This window comes from Lindgomyces ingoldianus, assembly GCF_010093535.1.
Source record: "Lindgomyces ingoldianus strain ATCC 200398 unplaced genomic scaffold BDR25scaffold_8, whole genome shotgun sequence".
Taxonomy (NCBI): Eukaryota; Fungi; Ascomycota; class Dothideomycetes; order Pleosporales; family Lindgomycetaceae; genus Lindgomyces; species Lindgomyces ingoldianus.
The window spans coordinates 463,628-481,959 of NW_022985169.1; the positions used below are offsets into that span (position 1 = coordinate 463,628).

At 48.0% G+C, this 18,332-nt stretch overlaps 8 protein-coding genes across 8 annotated transcripts; 6 read left to right on the top strand and 2 right to left on the bottom strand.

The window, feature by feature from the left end:
• Positions 1–213: 213 nt before the first annotated feature.
• BDR25DRAFT_352170 (uncharacterized protein) lies at positions 214–1,323 on the top strand (the record flags this gene model as incomplete). Its single annotated transcript, XM_033694985.1, has 7 exons — positions 214–367; positions 424–659; positions 707–855; positions 899–912; positions 949–979; positions 1,043–1,261; positions 1,293–1,323. 7 exons carry the CDS (start codon positions 214–216, stop codon positions 1,321–1,323), a joined length of 834 nt encoding a protein of 277 aa, XP_033550520.1.
• A 23-nt stretch (positions 1,324–1,346) lies between these two features.
• BDR25DRAFT_352171 (uncharacterized protein) lies at positions 1,347–2,133 on the bottom strand (the record flags this gene model as incomplete). Its single annotated transcript, XM_033694986.1, has 5 exons — positions 1,347–1,549; positions 1,576–1,749; positions 1,817–1,902; positions 1,938–2,065; positions 2,116–2,133. The coding sequence occupies 5 exons, from the start codon at positions 2,131–2,133 to the stop codon at positions 1,347–1,349; spliced, it is 609 nt and encodes a 202-aa protein (XP_033550521.1).
• A 1,126-nt stretch (positions 2,134–3,259) lies between these two features.
• On the top strand, positions 3,260–5,042 carry BDR25DRAFT_217251 (uncharacterized protein; the record flags this gene model as incomplete). Its single annotated transcript, XM_033684901.1, has 2 exons — positions 3,260–3,955; positions 4,005–5,042. The coding sequence occupies 2 exons, from the start codon at positions 3,260–3,262 to the stop codon at positions 5,040–5,042; spliced, it is 1,734 nt and encodes a 577-aa protein (XP_033550522.1).
• A 524-nt stretch (positions 5,043–5,566) lies between these two features.
• Positions 5,567–7,799, top strand: BDR25DRAFT_281599 (putative ferric-chelate reductase). The gene is made up of 2 exons (XM_033687901.1): positions 5,567–6,135; positions 6,198–7,799. The coding sequence occupies exons 1-2, from the start codon at positions 5,588–5,590 to the stop codon at positions 7,735–7,737; spliced, it is 2,088 nt and encodes a 695-aa protein (XP_033550523.1). The 5' UTR covers positions 5,567–5,587; the 3' UTR covers positions 7,738–7,799.
• Positions 7,800–8,324: 525 nt separating this feature from the next.
• On the top strand, positions 8,325–9,098 carry BDR25DRAFT_323444 (uncharacterized protein; the record flags this gene model as incomplete). The annotated part of the gene is made up of 2 exons (XM_033692101.1): positions 8,325–8,869; positions 8,966–9,098. 2 exons carry the CDS (start codon positions 8,325–8,327, stop codon positions 9,096–9,098), a joined length of 678 nt encoding a protein of 225 aa, XP_033550524.1.
• Positions 9,099–9,781: 683 nt separating this feature from the next.
• Positions 9,782–10,891, bottom strand: BDR25DRAFT_352173 (uncharacterized protein; the record flags this gene model as incomplete). Its single annotated transcript, XM_033694987.1, has 9 exons — positions 9,782–9,889; positions 10,000–10,024; positions 10,092–10,152; positions 10,206–10,224; positions 10,265–10,395; positions 10,456–10,497; positions 10,571–10,680; positions 10,727–10,823; positions 10,858–10,891. The coding sequence occupies 9 exons, from the start codon at positions 10,889–10,891 to the stop codon at positions 9,782–9,784; spliced, it is 627 nt and encodes a 208-aa protein (XP_033550525.1).
• An 809-nt stretch (positions 10,892–11,700) lies between these two features.
• On the top strand, positions 11,701–14,043 carry BDR25DRAFT_332532 (uncharacterized protein; the record flags this gene model as incomplete). Its single annotated transcript, XM_033692758.1, has 1 exon — positions 11,701–14,043. One exon carries the CDS (start codon positions 11,701–11,703, stop codon positions 14,041–14,043), a length of 2,343 nt encoding a protein of 780 aa, XP_033550526.1.
• Positions 14,044–16,372: 2,329 nt separating this feature from the next.
• On the top strand, positions 16,373–18,050 carry BDR25DRAFT_386517 (amino acid transporter-like protein; the record flags this gene model as incomplete). Its single annotated transcript, XM_033698010.1, has 3 exons — positions 16,373–17,213; positions 17,270–17,694; positions 17,726–18,050. The coding sequence occupies exons 1-3, from the start codon at positions 16,395–16,397 to the stop codon at positions 18,048–18,050; spliced, it is 1,569 nt and encodes a 522-aa protein (XP_033550527.1). The 5' UTR covers positions 16,373–16,394.
• Between the last annotated feature and the right edge of the window lie 282 nt (positions 18,051–18,332).

Below are 18,332 nucleotides of genomic sequence, written 5' to 3' on the forward strand. Positions count from 1 at the left end.
GTCCGCTCCAGAATCTTCTTGTCAGTGCATTCCCAAAATCTTGTCTGGTTTCAAAGTTCACGTAACTGTGAATCCTCCCATCACCTCTACTAATGAGCAATCACTGCCGTATCCCATCCATCAGAATGCAACCCAAATGACCCACGCTCCCACCCTAACAATTAAAAGCCGCCCCGCCATTTCCCTAACTTAACATGCTAGTAATTCCCACATATGTTGATTGCGCACCTTGCGCAAATTTGCTCAGAACTTCCTCCGTCTCGGGTACACAACACCTCGTCCTCTGCGCAAAACCTCCACCATTTTCACACCTCACTCAGCCACGCACAAACCCCCATATTCACGCATTGCTTCCCGGACGACATAGGTTTTTAATTCACCACCCACGGCCACACCTACTCGCCACATCTTTTTATACTCGAGGGCCCTTAGCTCTTGTCGCCATGGACGTTGTCAAACTTCTTGGACCCGTTCTCGTCTGGATTGCCTATCCCACTTCCCAAACAAGAAGTCTCTGGAAGAAATTGGCAACGAAGGAGAGGAAATGGTGCAAAAAAATTAGCACACTTCGGCAGCTGCCAGTGCGAAACAGCAAGAGAGCGACGCAAAATTGCGGTGCTTCAAAAAGAGCTGACGGTGGTGGAAGAAAGGGAATAAGAGTTCTCGGTGCACCCTGGAATTAGCTGAACTAACCATAAAGGAGTAGGATGAAGAGTGGGAAGCCGAGAACACAGCTTACCGCAAGGCACTCCATCAGAAGGATGGGAACAACAGTGGGCTCGGCAAGCAGCTTACCATTGCCCACGAGCAGATTGCTGCAGACCTCCATGCGTCGTCCGATAGCGACTCTGCTCTGTCCACTTTCGCCTAAACGGTCTTTGTTGCTACTACTCGAAAGCTTCCACCTCACCGGTATCACTGAATCTTGACGCGCTGTCGTTCATTCAGCGATGAACACTCAAATCCTCATCGAGTTAGAGTACGAAACGCCAACAACTACTAATGCAGAACTATAGCAACGAACAGTCAAGCCCACAATCAGCGAGCAGCACGCTAAAACTCAAGCCAAGTCTATCCCACAAGGTGATCAAGTCGTTCAAGAAGAGAGCATAACGCCCGCACCGAGCAATAGTGATGCCTCACCTTCTGAGTTGGGATTTCCTCGCGATCAGACGTGTACAAACTTTGGCTGTGGATTTAAGAGTGATAAGAGGCCTGAGTTCTACGCCCACACCAAGAAATGCGCCGACAACCAGAGGGGGTGTTAAAAAGGCCGCCACTGTAGATTCGAGGCTGAAGGCAGGCGTGGTATTCCCACATTAATGTGTGGAGTAAAAAGTGAGGTATCACACGAGGCGAATTGCTAGAATCGAGGCTGCGAATTGTATTTCTTTATAGGAGAGGACGGCTTCTATAGCAAACACGTTAAGAGTGTTTAGAACGCGCAGAGGAATGGAAATGCTACAAACCTTAAGAACCCAAGTAGTCCTGTCTCCGTTGCGAGAAGGGAATGCTGGCAAAGCAACCGGGCACCATTTTCCTGCTTGAACTCAAGCCCATCATGGTGGTGCAAACCATAGCTTTCTAGACTCTGCCTCGCTAGGGGCATCTTCGCTCTCAAATGCATCGCCAGTTCAGCCCACCTCTCACAGCAGGGTACTAGACTCCCGCCGCAATACCAATATCGCCTCAGAAGCTGTGCTTTCTCTGAGTCGCATTTCCGGTACAGCCTGTTGTAATTAGATCGAGCTTTTCAGGTCCCCAAGGCTGCCTAGGACATTTCTTTGCCTTTAGAATATCTGCTAAGCCTAAGGACAATTCCAGAGTTTTAGAGGGATTGGAAGCAGCCAATAGGCTAAGGGAAGGCATGTAGACTCCAAGACTTTGAAACAACACGTATGGCTAACACCATCTGTTTTTGAAGAATGAATCAGCACGGTAAATCGAATGAAGAATGTAGGGACTTTTGGAAGGAGAAAGATAGTATCTTGGGCACAGTATAACTAGCATTTATATGGAACGTATCGGTAACCCAAAGGGCTCTAGGATGGGTTGCCCAAGCAATCTTGGGCTTGGCGTCCCACAATACTATATATATCATATAGCTCCCCGGACCCCCAGTCTACAAGACATACCTTATCTCATAACTAATCCCCCCCGCAAGGCTACGGTATGAAACGCATTACGATTAGAAAGTCGTCATCGAAGAAATGAGACACCACTTAATGGAAACCTAGTCTCTTTTGGGGTTGGGCCTTGTGCGTGAGACTTCCTTGGACCTCAGAAGGTTCAGCTTGTCTTCTCGGCCCCGTTGACCTCCTCCACCGACCATCATCGTCGACCCTTGAATTCCATCTTGTTGCTCTTCGTATTCCCCAGCAATGGACCTATATCGATCACCCTTCGAGAGCCTCCTGCACTTGCGGTGCTGCAAATCAGGAAGGCATTCTCAGGTTCTTTCCCTTACAAAAAGATCTGCAACTCTCCCCTAAGCTGGTTTACGGGCCTGCCCATTTATTAGCGGCACTAGTTCAGTATTCCCCGCCTCCCAGGTATTTGACTGCCACGAATCTAATCCCAATGAGTGGTGCTTATCATCTAGATGGGGCACCTCACGGACCCAATTGTACCACACACCACTCCCTTTCTCCGAAGACGTTCAAAGCATTCTCCACAGCATGAAACTAGGCTTTCAAATATTGCATCCCCCTTCCTGACTTTGCTCACAATTAGGTCTGGCTGCACGGCAAACCAGAGTGCAAGCACACCCCTCGAATCAGGCCTTCTCAGATGACCGGAGGATTATCACATCTCTGGAATCTTATCAACTGCAAGGTTCCCACGTGGGTGCAGGGACCCGACTTGGATTCCCCACCCCTGGCTCGTGAGCATATTTGAGCAAATAAACCCTGCAACCAATCAGCGGCAATCTTTCCTCGTTTCAACCCCACAACCTACCTTCAGGCTGCTGGCTCGTACTGCGGAGCTCTCCTCCTTCCGGCACACCAAGAGCCGTCGATACAGGCCAGGTGAGAACGCTTGGGCGGGTATAACGCTGCCAGAAAAATGTTGGTCTCAAGTTCGACTAAACATGCCCCCCCGGTAGTGCACTGGAAATACCCTACGCAACCCAAACATGCATAAGCTTTTAAATAAGCTTCATACAGCATACGCAGTCTTGTTAGACTTACCCCTCGTTATCTTCTCTCGAACCCGTCCTGTGAAGATTCAAGTCTCCCGCTTAACCACCGCCATGGATATGGGGCCGAACTCCTCGTTAGGCAACATCACGAATCTCCCCTTGTCAGACCCAAAATGCAACAGTGATGCATGTCTTGCTTTCAAGGCTGGACATCTTGCATCCCAAGCCCAGATATCGTGGGCTTCGCAATTCCTGTACGGCCATTATATAACATGGTACTATTTGGCTATTATTTTTCTGGCAATGTTGGTATACGCACACAAGCTAGTGCAGAGCCGCAGGTTAGTTTCCGTACCATCGAACGGGACATCTGTTCTCAACAAGGCGCTTGCTTTTGTTCGATTGATCAGTTACCGGCGCATCCATGGACGCCTCGCAAATATCATTGGACTTCCATCGCTCGGCATGCTTCTTTTCGTATTGATAACATGCCTCTTCCTTCTCCTGCTTGCATTCATTCAAAGACCATATTATCGCCTTCACCGTGGATTTGGATCTCCGCCGCTTGCAGTACGGACGGGCTTAATGGCAATCGCTTTGACACCAATCATCGTTGCATTGGCTGGCAAGGTCAACTTCATCACGATCCTCACTGGTATCAGCCACGAGAAGCTAAACGTTCTCCACCGATACGCAAGTTATATGTGTTTATTCCTGAGCATCGTCCACACAGTCCCTTTTATCGTTGCACCACTTAAAGATGGAGGTCTGAAGCAACTGCACAAGCAGTACTACAAAAAGGGTGGCCTCGAAGTATGTATCCGATTCCATGCCCTTCTCTTGCTCACAGGATGCCTTTCAGTTCACTGGAACGCCACCGCTAGGGATTCTTGTCGGTCTCTGCGTTTTTTCCATTCCATGGATCCGGCACAAGTCGTATAGCTTCTTCTACCGTCTTCACATTCCTCTCTATGTAACCTACCTAGGGCTGATTTTCTGGCACGCAACACAAGAACTCGATTCATGGGCATATCTTTGGGCAACCCTTGCTATCTACCTCGCATCGATTACTTCTCGCGCCTTCGTCAAATGCCAATCATTCAACGTCCTGCGACCCTGGTTCCAAGGCTACTCTGCGCATTTGACACCACTTTCTGGGGACATGACGAGGGTGGATGTAATTGTTTCAACAGATTTCAAATGGAAAGCTGGGCAACATTGCTGGCTCCGGTTCCCCCACCTTTCCATCTTGCATAACCATCCATTCACTATCGCATCTCTGCCGAAGCGGGCATTTTCAAACACTGAAAAAGCGTACGACGATCAAACTCTGAGGTTTTACATTCGGTCATACAGAGGGCTGACGAAGGCTCTGGCGGTATCAACCGAGAAGTCAGACCAGGCACTTGACAGAGCTTACACAATTCATGTAGATGGGCCGTATGGCGGTCTTATCGCTGATCTCTCGTCGAGATACGACCAGCTTATATTTGTTGCAGGTGGCGGTGGCATTTCCGCATGCTTGCCTTTAATGCTTCAGGCTGCGATAAAGATATCTCAGGGTACTGCATCCACGAATAGTATACATCTCATCTGGATGGTGCGGGAGGAAATGCACACAGAATGGGCTAGGGAGGAATTAAAAACAGTAATCTCCCTTACGGAGGGGAAGTTGTGTGAATTCAACTTCTTTGTGACGGATTCTAGCCCGGCCAAATCAAGTCTGAGGGCATCTGGGGCGGTCGTTCCTTCGGCAAGGGAGATTCAAGCATCCACAGCGGCATCTACTGCTCTTGGAATTGGCCAGTTGCATTACCAACGGCCATTTCTGCTTCACTTTCTTCCAGGTATGATAACTGGGCGTCGGGTCATGATATTTGGTAAGTCTAGCAAAGACTAACCTTGTTTTTGATGGGCTAATGCAATACTATTTAGGATGTGGGCCGGCGAGTTTGAAGATTGACCTGTCTAATGCAGCCTCCCAAGCCCAATCCCGGGTTTTCGGAGGCGAAGCAGACGAGATAACCCTCCAAACCGAGACATTTGGATGGTAGATACTACCATCTCACAGAATTCCCTCATCGCGCAAATCTAGAACGTTATAATTCAAACTTTTTAGTAGTACGATTCTTGAATCTCCAGATGGCGCTCAACACATGACCCCCTCTGGGCCTGGTGCAACTTTTCGCACGGTGCGGTGGATTCTGGTGGTGCTGCAAGTCGTGGCATGTGTAATAACCTTAACCTAATTTGGTAAGATTGAGTGAAAATGAGCGAGTTTTCCCATGCATGCAAGATGCAAGCTTGTTCCGCTAAGACACCTCCAGACGCATGATCCCTGACCAAACATTAGCCGATGGGAGTGCATGTCACAGTTCATAAACATCCATGGTTCTAGAGAAAATCACAATTGGATTGTCTTCTTGAGACTTCATCGTCGCAACAATGCTGTCGTTTCAGTTCTTTGGTGTTGCCCTTCTCTTAATTTCAACCGCAACATGCATGACCTCTCAAGGTCGCAAAGGCCACGGGCTAATTGGCTACGGAATCGTTATGTACAAACCAAATTGCGCCTCCGCTTGCCGCGACTGCACTTCTACCGGCGTCCTCAATTGCTCCACAGTGATGGAGGATGATAAGGGAATGGACATGGGCGGAATGGATATGACAGAAACTTCGCCAGAATGCTACGCGACAGATGATGTCTTCCTGCAGACTCTCGCCTACTGCATTTCAGTGAAGTGCGCGCAGCTGCCGGACTGGGAGAAGGAGAAGTGGTGGAAATTGAATGTCGCGGGACGAAATCAAGTTCAACCAAACCCAAAGGAGTCATATCGCCAGGCTCTAGATATGGTGACCAGCCCTCCCACCGAAATAATGGTGAGTGGCGAGCCGTTGAACAAGACAATGTTGGTTAGCGAGGATGATTATGTTGCGAACTGGAATGCGGAGTATCAGTTCGAGAAGCAAGAAGAGATTCATGAAAGATATGGGTATGCTGAGTTTGCTCGTTTCCCCTTCTTCTACAAGCCAAGTTTCTCACTACATGAATTAGGATCGTTCTAGTTGTCAGCTGCTTCGTTATCCCAATCGCGTTTTCGCTTCTCCGCTTTGTTCCCTTCCCCGGCTCCTGGGTTACAAGATTCAACGCCTGGATAATCGACCCTCCCCTCTGGGGTGTGAAGCACAAGCAACCTTTATCAGGTGGCCTTGGTCTCATTCCAACGCGTGGACAATCTATTTTTCTATCCTACATCCTCATCATGAATATCGTCTTATCGGCAGCCAACTTTCACTCTGTTCAACCCAACGCCTGGAGCAATACTCGCATGGAGATCATGGACTATATCACGAACCGAGTTGGTGTGCTCAGCTTTGCCAACATTCCTCTCCTGATCCTTTACTCGAGCCGTAATAACATTCTCCTAAAGCTTACTGACTGGAGTCATGCCACCTTTCTTCTAATGCATCGCTGGGTTGCCGGGATAGCGACTATTCAAGCCATTCTCCATTCTCTGCTCTGGCTCCGCATGGATCTCGAGACGCACAAGCACGCAACAGAGAGCAAACAGCCTTACTGGTATTGGGGCATCATCGCTACACTCTCCATGACCATCCTCTTGCCCACCTCCGTTCTCGCCATCCGCCAGAAAATGTATGAGCTATTCCTTGCATGGCATGTCGCTCTTTCTATTCTGGCCATCGCGGGTTGCTACTGGCATATTATTTTCCGTTTCCAACACCAGTGGGGATATGAAACCTGGATTTACACTGCGATGGCTGTATGGGGCTTTGACAGAGTCATGCGCCTGTTGCGGGTTGCCCGACATGGTATCCGAACCGCTCGGGTTACACAAATCGATGACGATTATGTTCGTGTCGATGTCCCAGGCGTTGCTGCGTCAGGCCACGCATATCTGTATTTCCCTACATTAACATGGCGTTTCTGGGAAAATCATCCGTTTTCCGTGGCGTCGGCCGTGATACCACAATTCGGGGACCGCAAGACGAAGTCACTTGCCGATGAAGAAGCGGGACCGTTGGCACCCACGAAAGATGATATCCACGTGTCGACAGCGTCCGCTGCTGCGTCTGATAGCGAGAAAGGGCATACCCATCAGCCTGCTACTCTCGGACTTACATTTCTCCTCCGCCGTCAAGCAGGTCTTACCACTCGGTTTTCCTCCCGGTCCTCGCTGCCTGTTCTCGTAGAAGCTTCATACGGCGCACATATCGACACCTCATCGCATCCCCACCTTCTCTGCATCGTCGGTGGAATTGGCATCACCGCCGTCCTCCCCTATCTACGCTCCCATGCTGGATCAAGTAAACTGTATTGGGGCGTGCGCTCTGAAGGAATTGTTCATGCGGTAAAAGATATGCTTCAGGGTATCAACAAGGAGGTGTTTATAGGGCATAGGATGAACATTCGGAAAGTGTTGGGCGATGAACTTGGGTTCGCAGGCGCAAGCGGTGTGGTGGTGATTGTGTCTGGACCGCCGAGTATGGCGGATGAGGTGCGAGCCGTTGTGTCTGAGATTGGTCGGAAAGGGGCTGTGAATGTGAGGCTGATTGATGAAGCGTTTAGTTGGTAAATAAGGGGAATTTAATATTGGTGGAGATTAGATGTTTGGTGTTGGAGTGATTTGGGACCCGCGCGTAGAAATTAAATTCGTCGCGGCCGAATCTGTCACGTGAGGTAGCTGCTTGAAAGTATATCTGCAATGCTCACTTATGTGGATTTTCAACTCTACATGCAAGCAGTGGCGAAGAAATGTAAGCAAACATGCTCAGTTTCAGCCCTCATTATAATGTTGCTCTCTTTCTTGCAGCATTGTGCTGTTACCTTCCTAGTAGTTGGTCTAGATACGCCCGCAAACTTGCTCATCGGAGGAATAGCACCGCCACCAGCCGGGATTGTTCAGATCATCAGCTGGGCTGTCTCTCCCGGGGAAATGGTGGGTGTCATCCAGGTACTGCTCTGTCTCTAAATATCTGATAGAGTCTTGTGCCTGTTCATTCTTTGTGCTCTGTTGCGTTGAGTTGTTTTTACCCTTTCTGCAGTCGCGATCGACGGCACCTTTTCGGGGCCATGGACATGAACACGAGTATGAAAATGGCCTCAGCTTCACTAGCTTCCACACCGGCAATGCCATCGATGGCAATGCCAGTCTCGAACAGCATGAGCGGCATAGGCAGTATGTCCTCAACCTTCTCCACCAACACGCGCGTTACACTCTTTTTTACGGAATGGACCACAACCACACCAGCAACATACATCCTAACCGTCTTCTTCCTCTTCTTCCTCGGTCTGCTAAACCGGTTTCTGGGCGCGTTAAAAACCCAGCTTGAACGGCGGTGGAAAGAACAACAGAGTACTCACCTACATCAAGAGGGGTTGACTTTGACTGAAGAAGATGCAGGCGGTGTGAAACGCCGGTTAGAAGATATACATGGGCATGTCCGAAAGTGGAGTCAAGCACTACGACCGCTGAATCTTCGCCTCGAAGACAAAGACGAGGAGAGCGAGCCGTTGAGCCCAACACCTCTTGGGAGAATACCCAAGGGAGATTCCTGCGCTACGGAGGATACGGTTGTGCAAACTAATTTGAGTCTACCGGGCGGAGGAAGAAAGGGGCTCTGGATTCCAAGTGCAGCGTGGAGTTTTAAAAGGGATGGAGTAAGAGCATTGTTGGAGTTTATTCGGGCGCTGATTGGGTATATTCTGTAAGTCGTGCTCAGTTTTTCTTTTGCACTTCACTTCACCCTCTAATATTAGTGATCTTGTAAAAAGGTGGAGTTCTCGTGCTGACAATTTCACAGGATGCTTGCGGTTATGACGTACAACGTGGGGTTTCTCTTCGCGGTCACGGGAAGCGTGCTTTTGGGAGAAATGGTGTTCGGACGGTATACGCAGAGCGGGAGTGGATGGCAGGAAGGCGGTTGCCACGAATAACTTGTCGTTCAGCAAAAGACATTGAATTAGCATATTGTATTCTGTTAGGGTAAGTGGCGGCGAACCATCAAGACTATAAAGGGCTTAAATGCTCCCGCATCGGGAACGCGTATGGAAGATTATATATACTTTGAATAGCGGGCCCATATTCGGCTGCTCTTGTGCTAGTCACCCATGGTGTTTAATGGAACGTAACTGTTACTGCCAGTAGTGTTTTTGGTGCGTTACTATCGGCAATAGAGTTTTGTTCTTCCGGATAGAGTGAATTTAAACGGCCTTGCGGGCAGTAACAGCAACTGCTAAGTTAACTAAGGGGAGAGTTACTGTTTAGTATATTTACTGCAGTATCTAGTGTTTCTAAAGGCTCTAGAGAGCTTAATTTTAATACAATCTTGCTAATATAGTTGCAGATATTAGTTTAGCACTAAGCAAACAAGTCTGTAGAGCCTTAAGTATAGAAGGTACTAGCTAGTTATACTTAATTATAATTGTTCTTCTAGCTTTACTAAAGCGCCAAGAAATTATACAGTATAGGCAGTTACTGTAGTACCCAGAGCCTTATTATCTATACAGTAACAGAAGACAATTCACTTTTGTTCTAACTGCTAATATATTGATACTATCAGTAGCAGTAGCAACAGTACTACGTTCTAGTAAATACCATGTAGTCGCCCCGAGCAGGCTTAGATATATTTGGGCCGTGTGATCATGTTGTCAACTTCAACGGAGCAAATATGTTTGCTGAGAACATCTACCTCGCTTACAAAAGCTTCCAACTCATCAAGATTTGCCTTTAGTAGGACTCTCACCTCTTCTTGATATTAGTGCATCTCAAATGCTGTACCGCTTTCAAGCGTAGTTTGTATCTACTACTGTAAGAATAACTAAATTAATTCAACACCGCCCAAGCCCATGACTCCGTTGATCTATGGCAGTTTTCGTAAGTCAGCTCTCGTTAAGTCGGCTTGGAGATCCTTAGTAATTTGATTCTACTCGAGATCCATAATGCGCAGCTGATCACGCTTAATAAGGTTGCATGTCCAGATCGTATACGCTTTATTTAAAATGTCCCGTTAAATTTACAACATAAAACTGTATCTTGTGCACCTTTGAGATCCAGGCCCACCTAAAGATTCACCTGGGGATTCATATTTCCTGGATCTGACTCGGTGTTTTGTAATCCGGTTTACAACGAGGTCTACTATCTCGTTTTTCATGTTACGTAATTGTTGGGACTTACTGGGGTCGTGACACTTGAACGAGCATAGTTTCGCAAGGAATTTTGGATTTTTGCAGGCTATTTATTAGAGTGCCTTGAAGCTCCTGAGAAACTAGCAGTGGATGGCTCAGAGCCCACATCTACTTCTTACATCTTGGAATAGGTCGGCTTCTTTGGACGCTTGTTATATTTCTTAGAGGTAAGAGAACTTTTTGGGAAAGTGGCTAATAATTTACTAGCTATTTGCTCCAACGGTAAGCAGCTTGGCCCTGCGCACCAGCGCCAGGATCTTTGACGTATTGAGAGCCGCATGGAAGGCCTAAATCACACGGAGTTGGGATAATGGACGGAGCTATTCTAAATCTGGACTTGCCACACGAGGTAGGAGGATCAGATAGTTAAGCAACACTGATCAGATGGTGGCAAGATCACATTGTTCATATAGAAGGCAATTGAAAAGATCCGCGTTGTGCAGACCTTTTGCCCATGTCGTTCCAATATTTTGCCTGCCCAAGCTAAGTCCACCGTTTAGATTTGCACTATAGTTGAATAGGTCTATGGAAAGTATGTCCATTTTCGAGCTAGAGCTTAAATAGAGTGAATTGCTACCGAGACGTGACTAGGTGAGTATTAATAGCCGCTATACAAGACGTACGCGAACGGCAGTTACTTGCTTAAGTAGCCGACTTATACACCATCTGATATTTAATTTTATAGTTCTTTTGGGCTTTTAAAGTATAACTTGTTATTATTTTTAATAATAAGTTTATACTGCTATAAATAACTTTTAAATTTCATGTAAAGTAAAAAGCTAGCATTGAACGTACAGTTGCGGGCACGCTAGCAGAATAATCACGGCTGTATCTAATTTAATATGTATGGACATGCAGAGATATGTCCCTCCTACTCACCCGCAAATGCTTCCATTTATTCCTTTGCCCTATTCTCAAAACTCACTAGAGCAAAACTATCGCATCATCGCACTATCTTGAACACCTTCGAGGCTCCCCTGATTATCCGGGTTGCCGGTTGTTTGGTGTTCTTGGCGCCCAATCGTTTTCTTGTCGTTCCTTGGGACCTTGACCACCTGCTTGATGTGGCAGCTCGTATGAGTGTGCCAATTTGTCTATCTCAAGTATTTTAACTCCTCCTGCCCGTCGTGATCACGCCTGAACAGCGGTGTTCCCTCCTGTCCTATCTTTCATTCTCATTTCACGCAGGGTGCACGTCATTCGTCATCTTTCCAAGGTTCGCTTGCGACTTAGATTCGATACGAAAGCGCCAGTCAATTTCGGCAACTGCCGTCAATCTCAGACGCGATCGCATTAAGTAGAATCCTCTTCAAGGCTCTTTTCGAGTCGTCGCGGGTCCCCAGGCGTCACCATGTATTTGCTCGCTTTGTTCGCATTAAGCGCCCTGCTGGTTTACGCCATTGAGCCACCGCGATTCCCCCACCAACCCCTCGGGAATGGCACAAAGCTTTTGACCTACAACATCACTACGGATAATCCAGGGCCGCTTATTCCTTCCACGCGGACCCTGAGCTGGGTCGGCACCGGCCAAGATGGCGAGTACATATACAAGGGTGACGATGGGTCCCTCGTTTTCGAAAACATTGTGACCGGCAATCAGACTACCTTTCTTTCCGCTGACAAGGTGCCCGCCAATTACAGGGAGTACTGGATCTCGCCGGACGCGAGCCGCGTTCTTTGGTCTATCAACTACACCAAGCAATATCGCCATTCGTATTTTGCGGACTACTTGGTACAAGACGTGGCTTCTGGGGAAGTGCAGTTGCTCGTTTCCAATTCCACTGGCGATATACAATATGCAGAATGGAACCCGGCATCTTCATCTCAAGTCGCGTTTGTGCGAGGCAACAATCTCTTCATCTGGAACAACGGAGACATTTCGCAGATCACGACCAATGGCGGTCCGGACATGTTCAACGCCGTCCCGGATTGGGTGTACGAGGAAGAAATCTTCAGTGATCGATTCGCGCTATGGCACTCTCCCGATGGAAAGTATATTGCGTTTCTCAGCTTCAATGAGACAGGCGTCGAGACTTTCCGAGTGCCATACTACATGAATGGCCAAGCTATTGCTCCATCCTACCCGCGAGAATTGGAGCTGCGTTATCCGAAAGTTGGGAGCAAGAATCCAACGGTGGCATTCAGTCTTGTGGAAGTCGATGCTCTGACAACTACTTCATTGCCGGTGGGTGCATGGCCAGAAGACGATATCGTAATTGGCGAAGTTGCGTGGGTGACGGACAAGCACGACAAGGTCATTTACCGTGCTTTCAACCGAGTGCAGGATCGTGAAAAACTGGTATTAGTAGATGTCGCTTCGTATTCCTCCTCCGTGGTACGTGAGCGGGATGGTTCAGACGGGTGGCTTGACAATAATCTAGCAATTACCTACATTGGATCGCTTGGAAACTCCTCCGCAAATGCAAGCACGAACTACTATCTGGATATGTCAGACGAAAGCGGCTGGAATCACCTTTACCTATTCCCAGTTTCTGGAGGCGAGAAGATCGCTCTGACTTATGGAGAATGGGAAGTTGTTGCTATCCTCAAAATCGATGCCGAACGCGGGCTAGTCTACTACACATCCACTGAGCATCATAGCACCGAACGGCATATTTACTCAGTCTCATACAAGACATTGAAGAAGACTGCTCTAGTTAATGATAAGGTTCCTGCAGTCTGGACGGCATCGTTCTCTTCAGGTGGGTCCTTTTACGTGCTTCGGTACGCTGGACCAGATGTTCCCTATCAAGAGCTCTATTCTATAAATTCTTCGACCCCTATTCGCACAATTGTCTCTAATGAGGCTCTCTATAATACCCTTCAAACCTACAAACTCCCGAATATCACCTATGCTGAGCTTGAGCACCCATCTGGACACAGACTCAACACTATGCTGCGCCTCCCACCAAACTTCTCTCCAGATAAGAAGTACCCTGTCCTCCTAATTCCTTACGGCGGGCCTGGTGCGCAGGAAGTATCCAAATCGTTCGTATCCCTCAACTGGAAAGCCTATATCACGTCAGACCCTGAGCTCGAATACATCACCTACACAGTTGACAATCGCGGCACGGGGTACAAGGGGCGTGCTTTCCGCTCTGCAGTTACTTCTAACCTCGGAGACCTCGAAGCCCAGGACCAAGTCTGGGCCGCGAGGCAACTGGCTCAAAATCCGTGGGTCGACCGCGAGAAGATTGGAATTTGGGGTTGGTCTTATGGAGGCTACTTATCTTCGAAGGTTCTCGAGCTCAACGACCCAATCATCTCCCTTGGTCTCATTACGGCTCCTGTATCCGACTGGCGCTTCTACGACTCCATGTATACCGAACGCTACATGAAGACTCCGACCCTCAACCCGGGGGGCTACAACAAATCTCGAGTACATGATACCACCGGGTTCAAGAACGTAGCTGGTGGCTTTCTCATTCAGCATGGGACTGGGGACGATAATGTACACTTCCAGAATTCGGCTGCGTTGGTGGATTTACTCATGGGAGACAAGGTCAGCCCGGAGAAGATGGCCGCGCAATGGTTCACGGATAGTGATCACAGCATCGTGTATCATAACGATGGTAAATTCCTCTATAGACAATTGAGCAAGAAGCTGTACGAAGAGAAGAACAGGAAGGGACCGAGTGGAGGTGGGCATCAGTGGAGTCGGCGGTGGGCTTTTGGGAGAAGGTGGACTGTTTAGGTTCGTTCATGTAAATTTGGGCTATATCTGAGTACCTAGTTTCTCTATCTTCAACTTCGTATAGCTCGTTATGAATGCTATCGAAAACATGGGTTTTGATTGAGACATCAATACTTGTCATCACAATACTTCCCCCTTCTTACGCTTACAGACGTCCACCTCTCCGCATCCAAGAATTTGGAAAATTGACTCTCCGGTGTCTGTTGGACTGAAAATCTGCGTTGTATTGTCCTATTTGTTCCAGGGCTTCTACTTTCAGCTAATGTGTACCCTTTTCTACCAAACAGCCCGTGCGCGGGTTGATTCGACTTCATATACTCTTCTAAAGTTACCTTAGTTCCATCGACTTTCTCGCTTTATTTAAAATGAGTCGCATTCGTATTACGATGGACAAGCTGGGACAGAAAATTAAAACCGCAAGCGAATTAGCGGAATTCGAGCAGAGGATGGCTGACTGCTTCACAGAATCTTATCGCAAAACGTAGGTTAAATCTAGGGTAGAGTGTATCTGTTAACTACCGTGCTAGGATTAGAAAGGAGGTTAGTAGAATGCAAATTTCTGCCTAAAACTACCCCCTGTGTTGCTCTACGTTGAGTGACAAGATGCAGTAATCACGAGGGATCCCCGATGGGGAATACAACGCTAAGAAAAGGTTTGGTGCACTACGCCATAGTCCCGCAAGTTCTTGTGTCAAGATCCCGGGCTAGAGAAGACCGAAGGTGGTTATTTTGTTAAGTTTTTGAAGCCTGCAGACTCCTTTATAGAGAATTACAGCTTCCAGGCTTGGATCTTGACTGGCGTAACCAGTTACTGAAGTCCGAGACAGGAAGCATCTACAGGATACTGAAAATCAGGTGAAGCTTGCCAGGGCTTTTTAAGAGGTTTTGGGGGGGCCAAGATCCAGCCACAAGCAGATCTGCACGTAATCGAGAGACATCTTCTTCCTCTCCAGTTCGATAAAGTTGACCCGAAGGACTTCGACTTCGACATCGCATAATATGGTAACGGATGCACAGTCTCAAATACCAAATGCATGCACTACAACTCTGAATTCCATGGACCTAGTAGATCTAGTGCCCGCTCCAACCTCGACGGCGTTTTCTCTAACCACATTATCAAGTTGAATGTGGTGGTGGATATGGACGCCTCAGATGCGGAGGCTATTGTCTTTTCCTGGATGGCTGCTGCTCATGCCCCTCGATATCTGTGATAGGCTTAATTGCCGAATAGCGGATGCAGTCATTTACCCGGTATCCCCACTGGAAGGCCTGTAGACAAGCCGAACTGTGACGAGAAGCCTAAGAACACAATCGCGGGTTACTACGTCTCCTCTCACGCTTCAGGGTTTGGATCTCGGGCCACGATCACAACAATGAAAGTGCCTAGTAGTACGAAATAGGTAATAGATTTAGAAGACGATCAAAGCGATAACAACATAACCACGCCGCCACAAGTTTCATCTAAGTCGAGGCCACAGCCAGAACAGACCATCTTTAAGTGGGAAGCATACTAGCTGACACTTTCTGTTAAGCACCGCCAACCCAGCTCAACCAGAATCTTCTTTTACTCCTTCAACCACCCCCCATCTCCCTCTTCGATCGCGCCACCACTACCATCCTCCACCAGACGCAAGCCTCCCACCACGCGGTACACACTTTGGGTCTTGCACGCGTGTCTCGCTCATCATAAACAGGGGGATACTTTTGACTACATGTGACTGTGACTATGTCAATGGATTTGGAATTGAGTCTGTCGGCGTTTGCAGCTCTGTTAGGTATCCAAATGAAGCTACTAATGTTCCCCTCTTGAAAAATATACCCCCGGAATGGCGCCTGGGTGCGCCTGAGCAGCCATTTACCAGAGGGATGGGTTTCAAGCTACCGTCTACGATGAAGCTGCCAAAGTAAGACCTGCGGCGTGCGAATGTGGCCCGTTGGTGGTATACCTGGGTGATGGATGTTGTTTGTTTTGCACATTCTTCCTCAAAGTAGTGTATCTTCTGGACCAAAACTATTACTGAAATATATGCTTTATTTTTAACTGTGTCCCCTGCTATTCAGTAACATACTCTAAAGTAGGAATCAACCAGTGTAGCATCAGGACAAAATTCAACAAACTCACAGTAACATAGCAATAGGTGGATCTATATATGGAGATTACTCAAACAATTTCTTTACTAGAATTCGAGAGAAACGTGAAACGAATGTAAATTTTCGTTTTGAAATGCGCGGGTTAGAGCAAGAGTGAAAGGTCACCTGATTAGCAATCACGTGGGTATATTATGTAATTCGCCCTGCAACTTCCACTTGCTGCTCAAATCTCAACGAGCACGACGTCAACACAACCACTCATGGCTCCATCCGAAACAAGTCCGTTGTTGGCTAGCGAAGGTACACCTGCTGTCGCTACAGACACAAATCAGCAGGACGTGCACCCTGAAATACGAGGGACCTTTGCCCGGCAATTGTCAGCATTGGATGGCTTCGCCCTCCTCATCAGCATTGTCATTGGATCAGGAATCTTCTCATCTCCAGGACCAATCGACGCTAATGTGCCATCACCAGGCGCTGCTCTTCTCATCTGGCTTGTCGGAGGCCTTCTTGCATGGACGGGAGCTTTGACAATGGCGGAGCTAGGCACGGCTTTCCCAGGTGAAGGAGGCATCCAGCCATATCTTTCCCATATCTATGGTGAAGTCTTCGGCTTTCTAGCCGCCTGGTCTTGGATAGTAGCAGTCATGCCGGCTACTCTGGCCATCTTGAGTATCGTATTCGTCGAGTCCATTTATTCCTCAATGGGCGTAAATGACGCAGCGCCTCCGATAACGCACAAAATCTTTTCTCTCCTTATCCTGGTTGTTGTGAGCACAGCAAACTCAATCAGTACCAAAACGAGCACTCGACTAGGGGGTTTCTTCGTTGCAGTCAAGCTTCTCTCCATCTTCCTCCTTATCGTTGCGGGCCTCACGGTCGTCTTCGTGTATCTTGGAAACAATGGGAAAGACTTTGGGGGCGGGGATTGGCATTCTAGAGGGTGGTTTGCTCCGAGAGATACCGTCCTTCCAAATGGGAGCAAATTTGATTGGACTCAAGCGACATCATGGCAAATGCTGGGATTTTACTGCACGGCTTTGTACGGTGCATTATGGGCGTATTCTGGCTGGGATAAGGTACGTCCTTCCTCGGTTCCTTAAAATTAATATTAGTCACTAATAGGTAGTCACAGGCGAACTACGTCGCGGCTGAACTGAAGAATCCTTCGAAGCAGCTTCCGCTATCCATCAACACTGCAATCCCTACCATCATCATTTGCTACGTTGCCGCGAACGCCGCCTACTACGTTCTGCTGCCTTGGAAAGTGATCTCAATCACTGATGCTGCTGCTGTAACAGCAGTGACCCATTTCTTGGGGAAAGGAGCGGCCTATATCGCTGCTGTACTTATTTGCCTTGTCGTAGCAGGATCTGCTCTTGGCAATTCATTTGTCGTTGGACGCATGACTGTAGCCGCGGCCAACAAGAAGTGGCTACCTCACTTCCTAGGAACCGTGGGCCAAATTGGGCGATGGAGAGTTTCAAAAGGAGCAGGTGGTGACGGCTCCGATGAGGCGATGGACAAAGGCGAATCACCAATGAAAGTACCTCCAACCTTGTCCTACAATCTCCTTCTAACGGTACTATAGCAATGCACTGGTCCTATCCACTATACTCTCGGCGGTCTATATCCTCGTCGGAAACATGCGAGTCCTCCTCACTTTCAATGGACTTGGGGAGTATAGTTTCTTCTTCCTTACCGTTCTCGGAGCCATCATTTTGCGATGGAGAGAGCCCGACCTGCACCGTCCGGTAAAACCTTTCATCCTCATTCCCGCCATCTTTGCTATCATCAGCGGTTTTGTTGTCATTCGTGGTGCTATCTTTGCACCCGTGCAAGCCTCAATTCTCGTGGGAATTTGGGCCGTCGGTTTAATCTTCTTTTATGCTAGGAAGCGCGCACTTCGATCGTAAGACGCGCTAGAAGATAGTTGTTCCCTCTGCATTATTCCAGCACATCACTTGGAACATTAACTAAAGGTAGACAATTGTTTGAATCAATTGCTAGATTCGAGGAGCTCGCCGAAGGATCTCTTTGTAGGTGTTTCCCCAAAGTTCCGGTGCAAGAGAATGTTCCATTTTAACCAAGAATCCGTCAACTGACTTGAATTAAGGCATGTTACTATTGTATTGTATCGTTCAGTAGGATTGAATGTTCGGCCTAGTGCTAGACTAATAGGCATGCCATCTCCCACC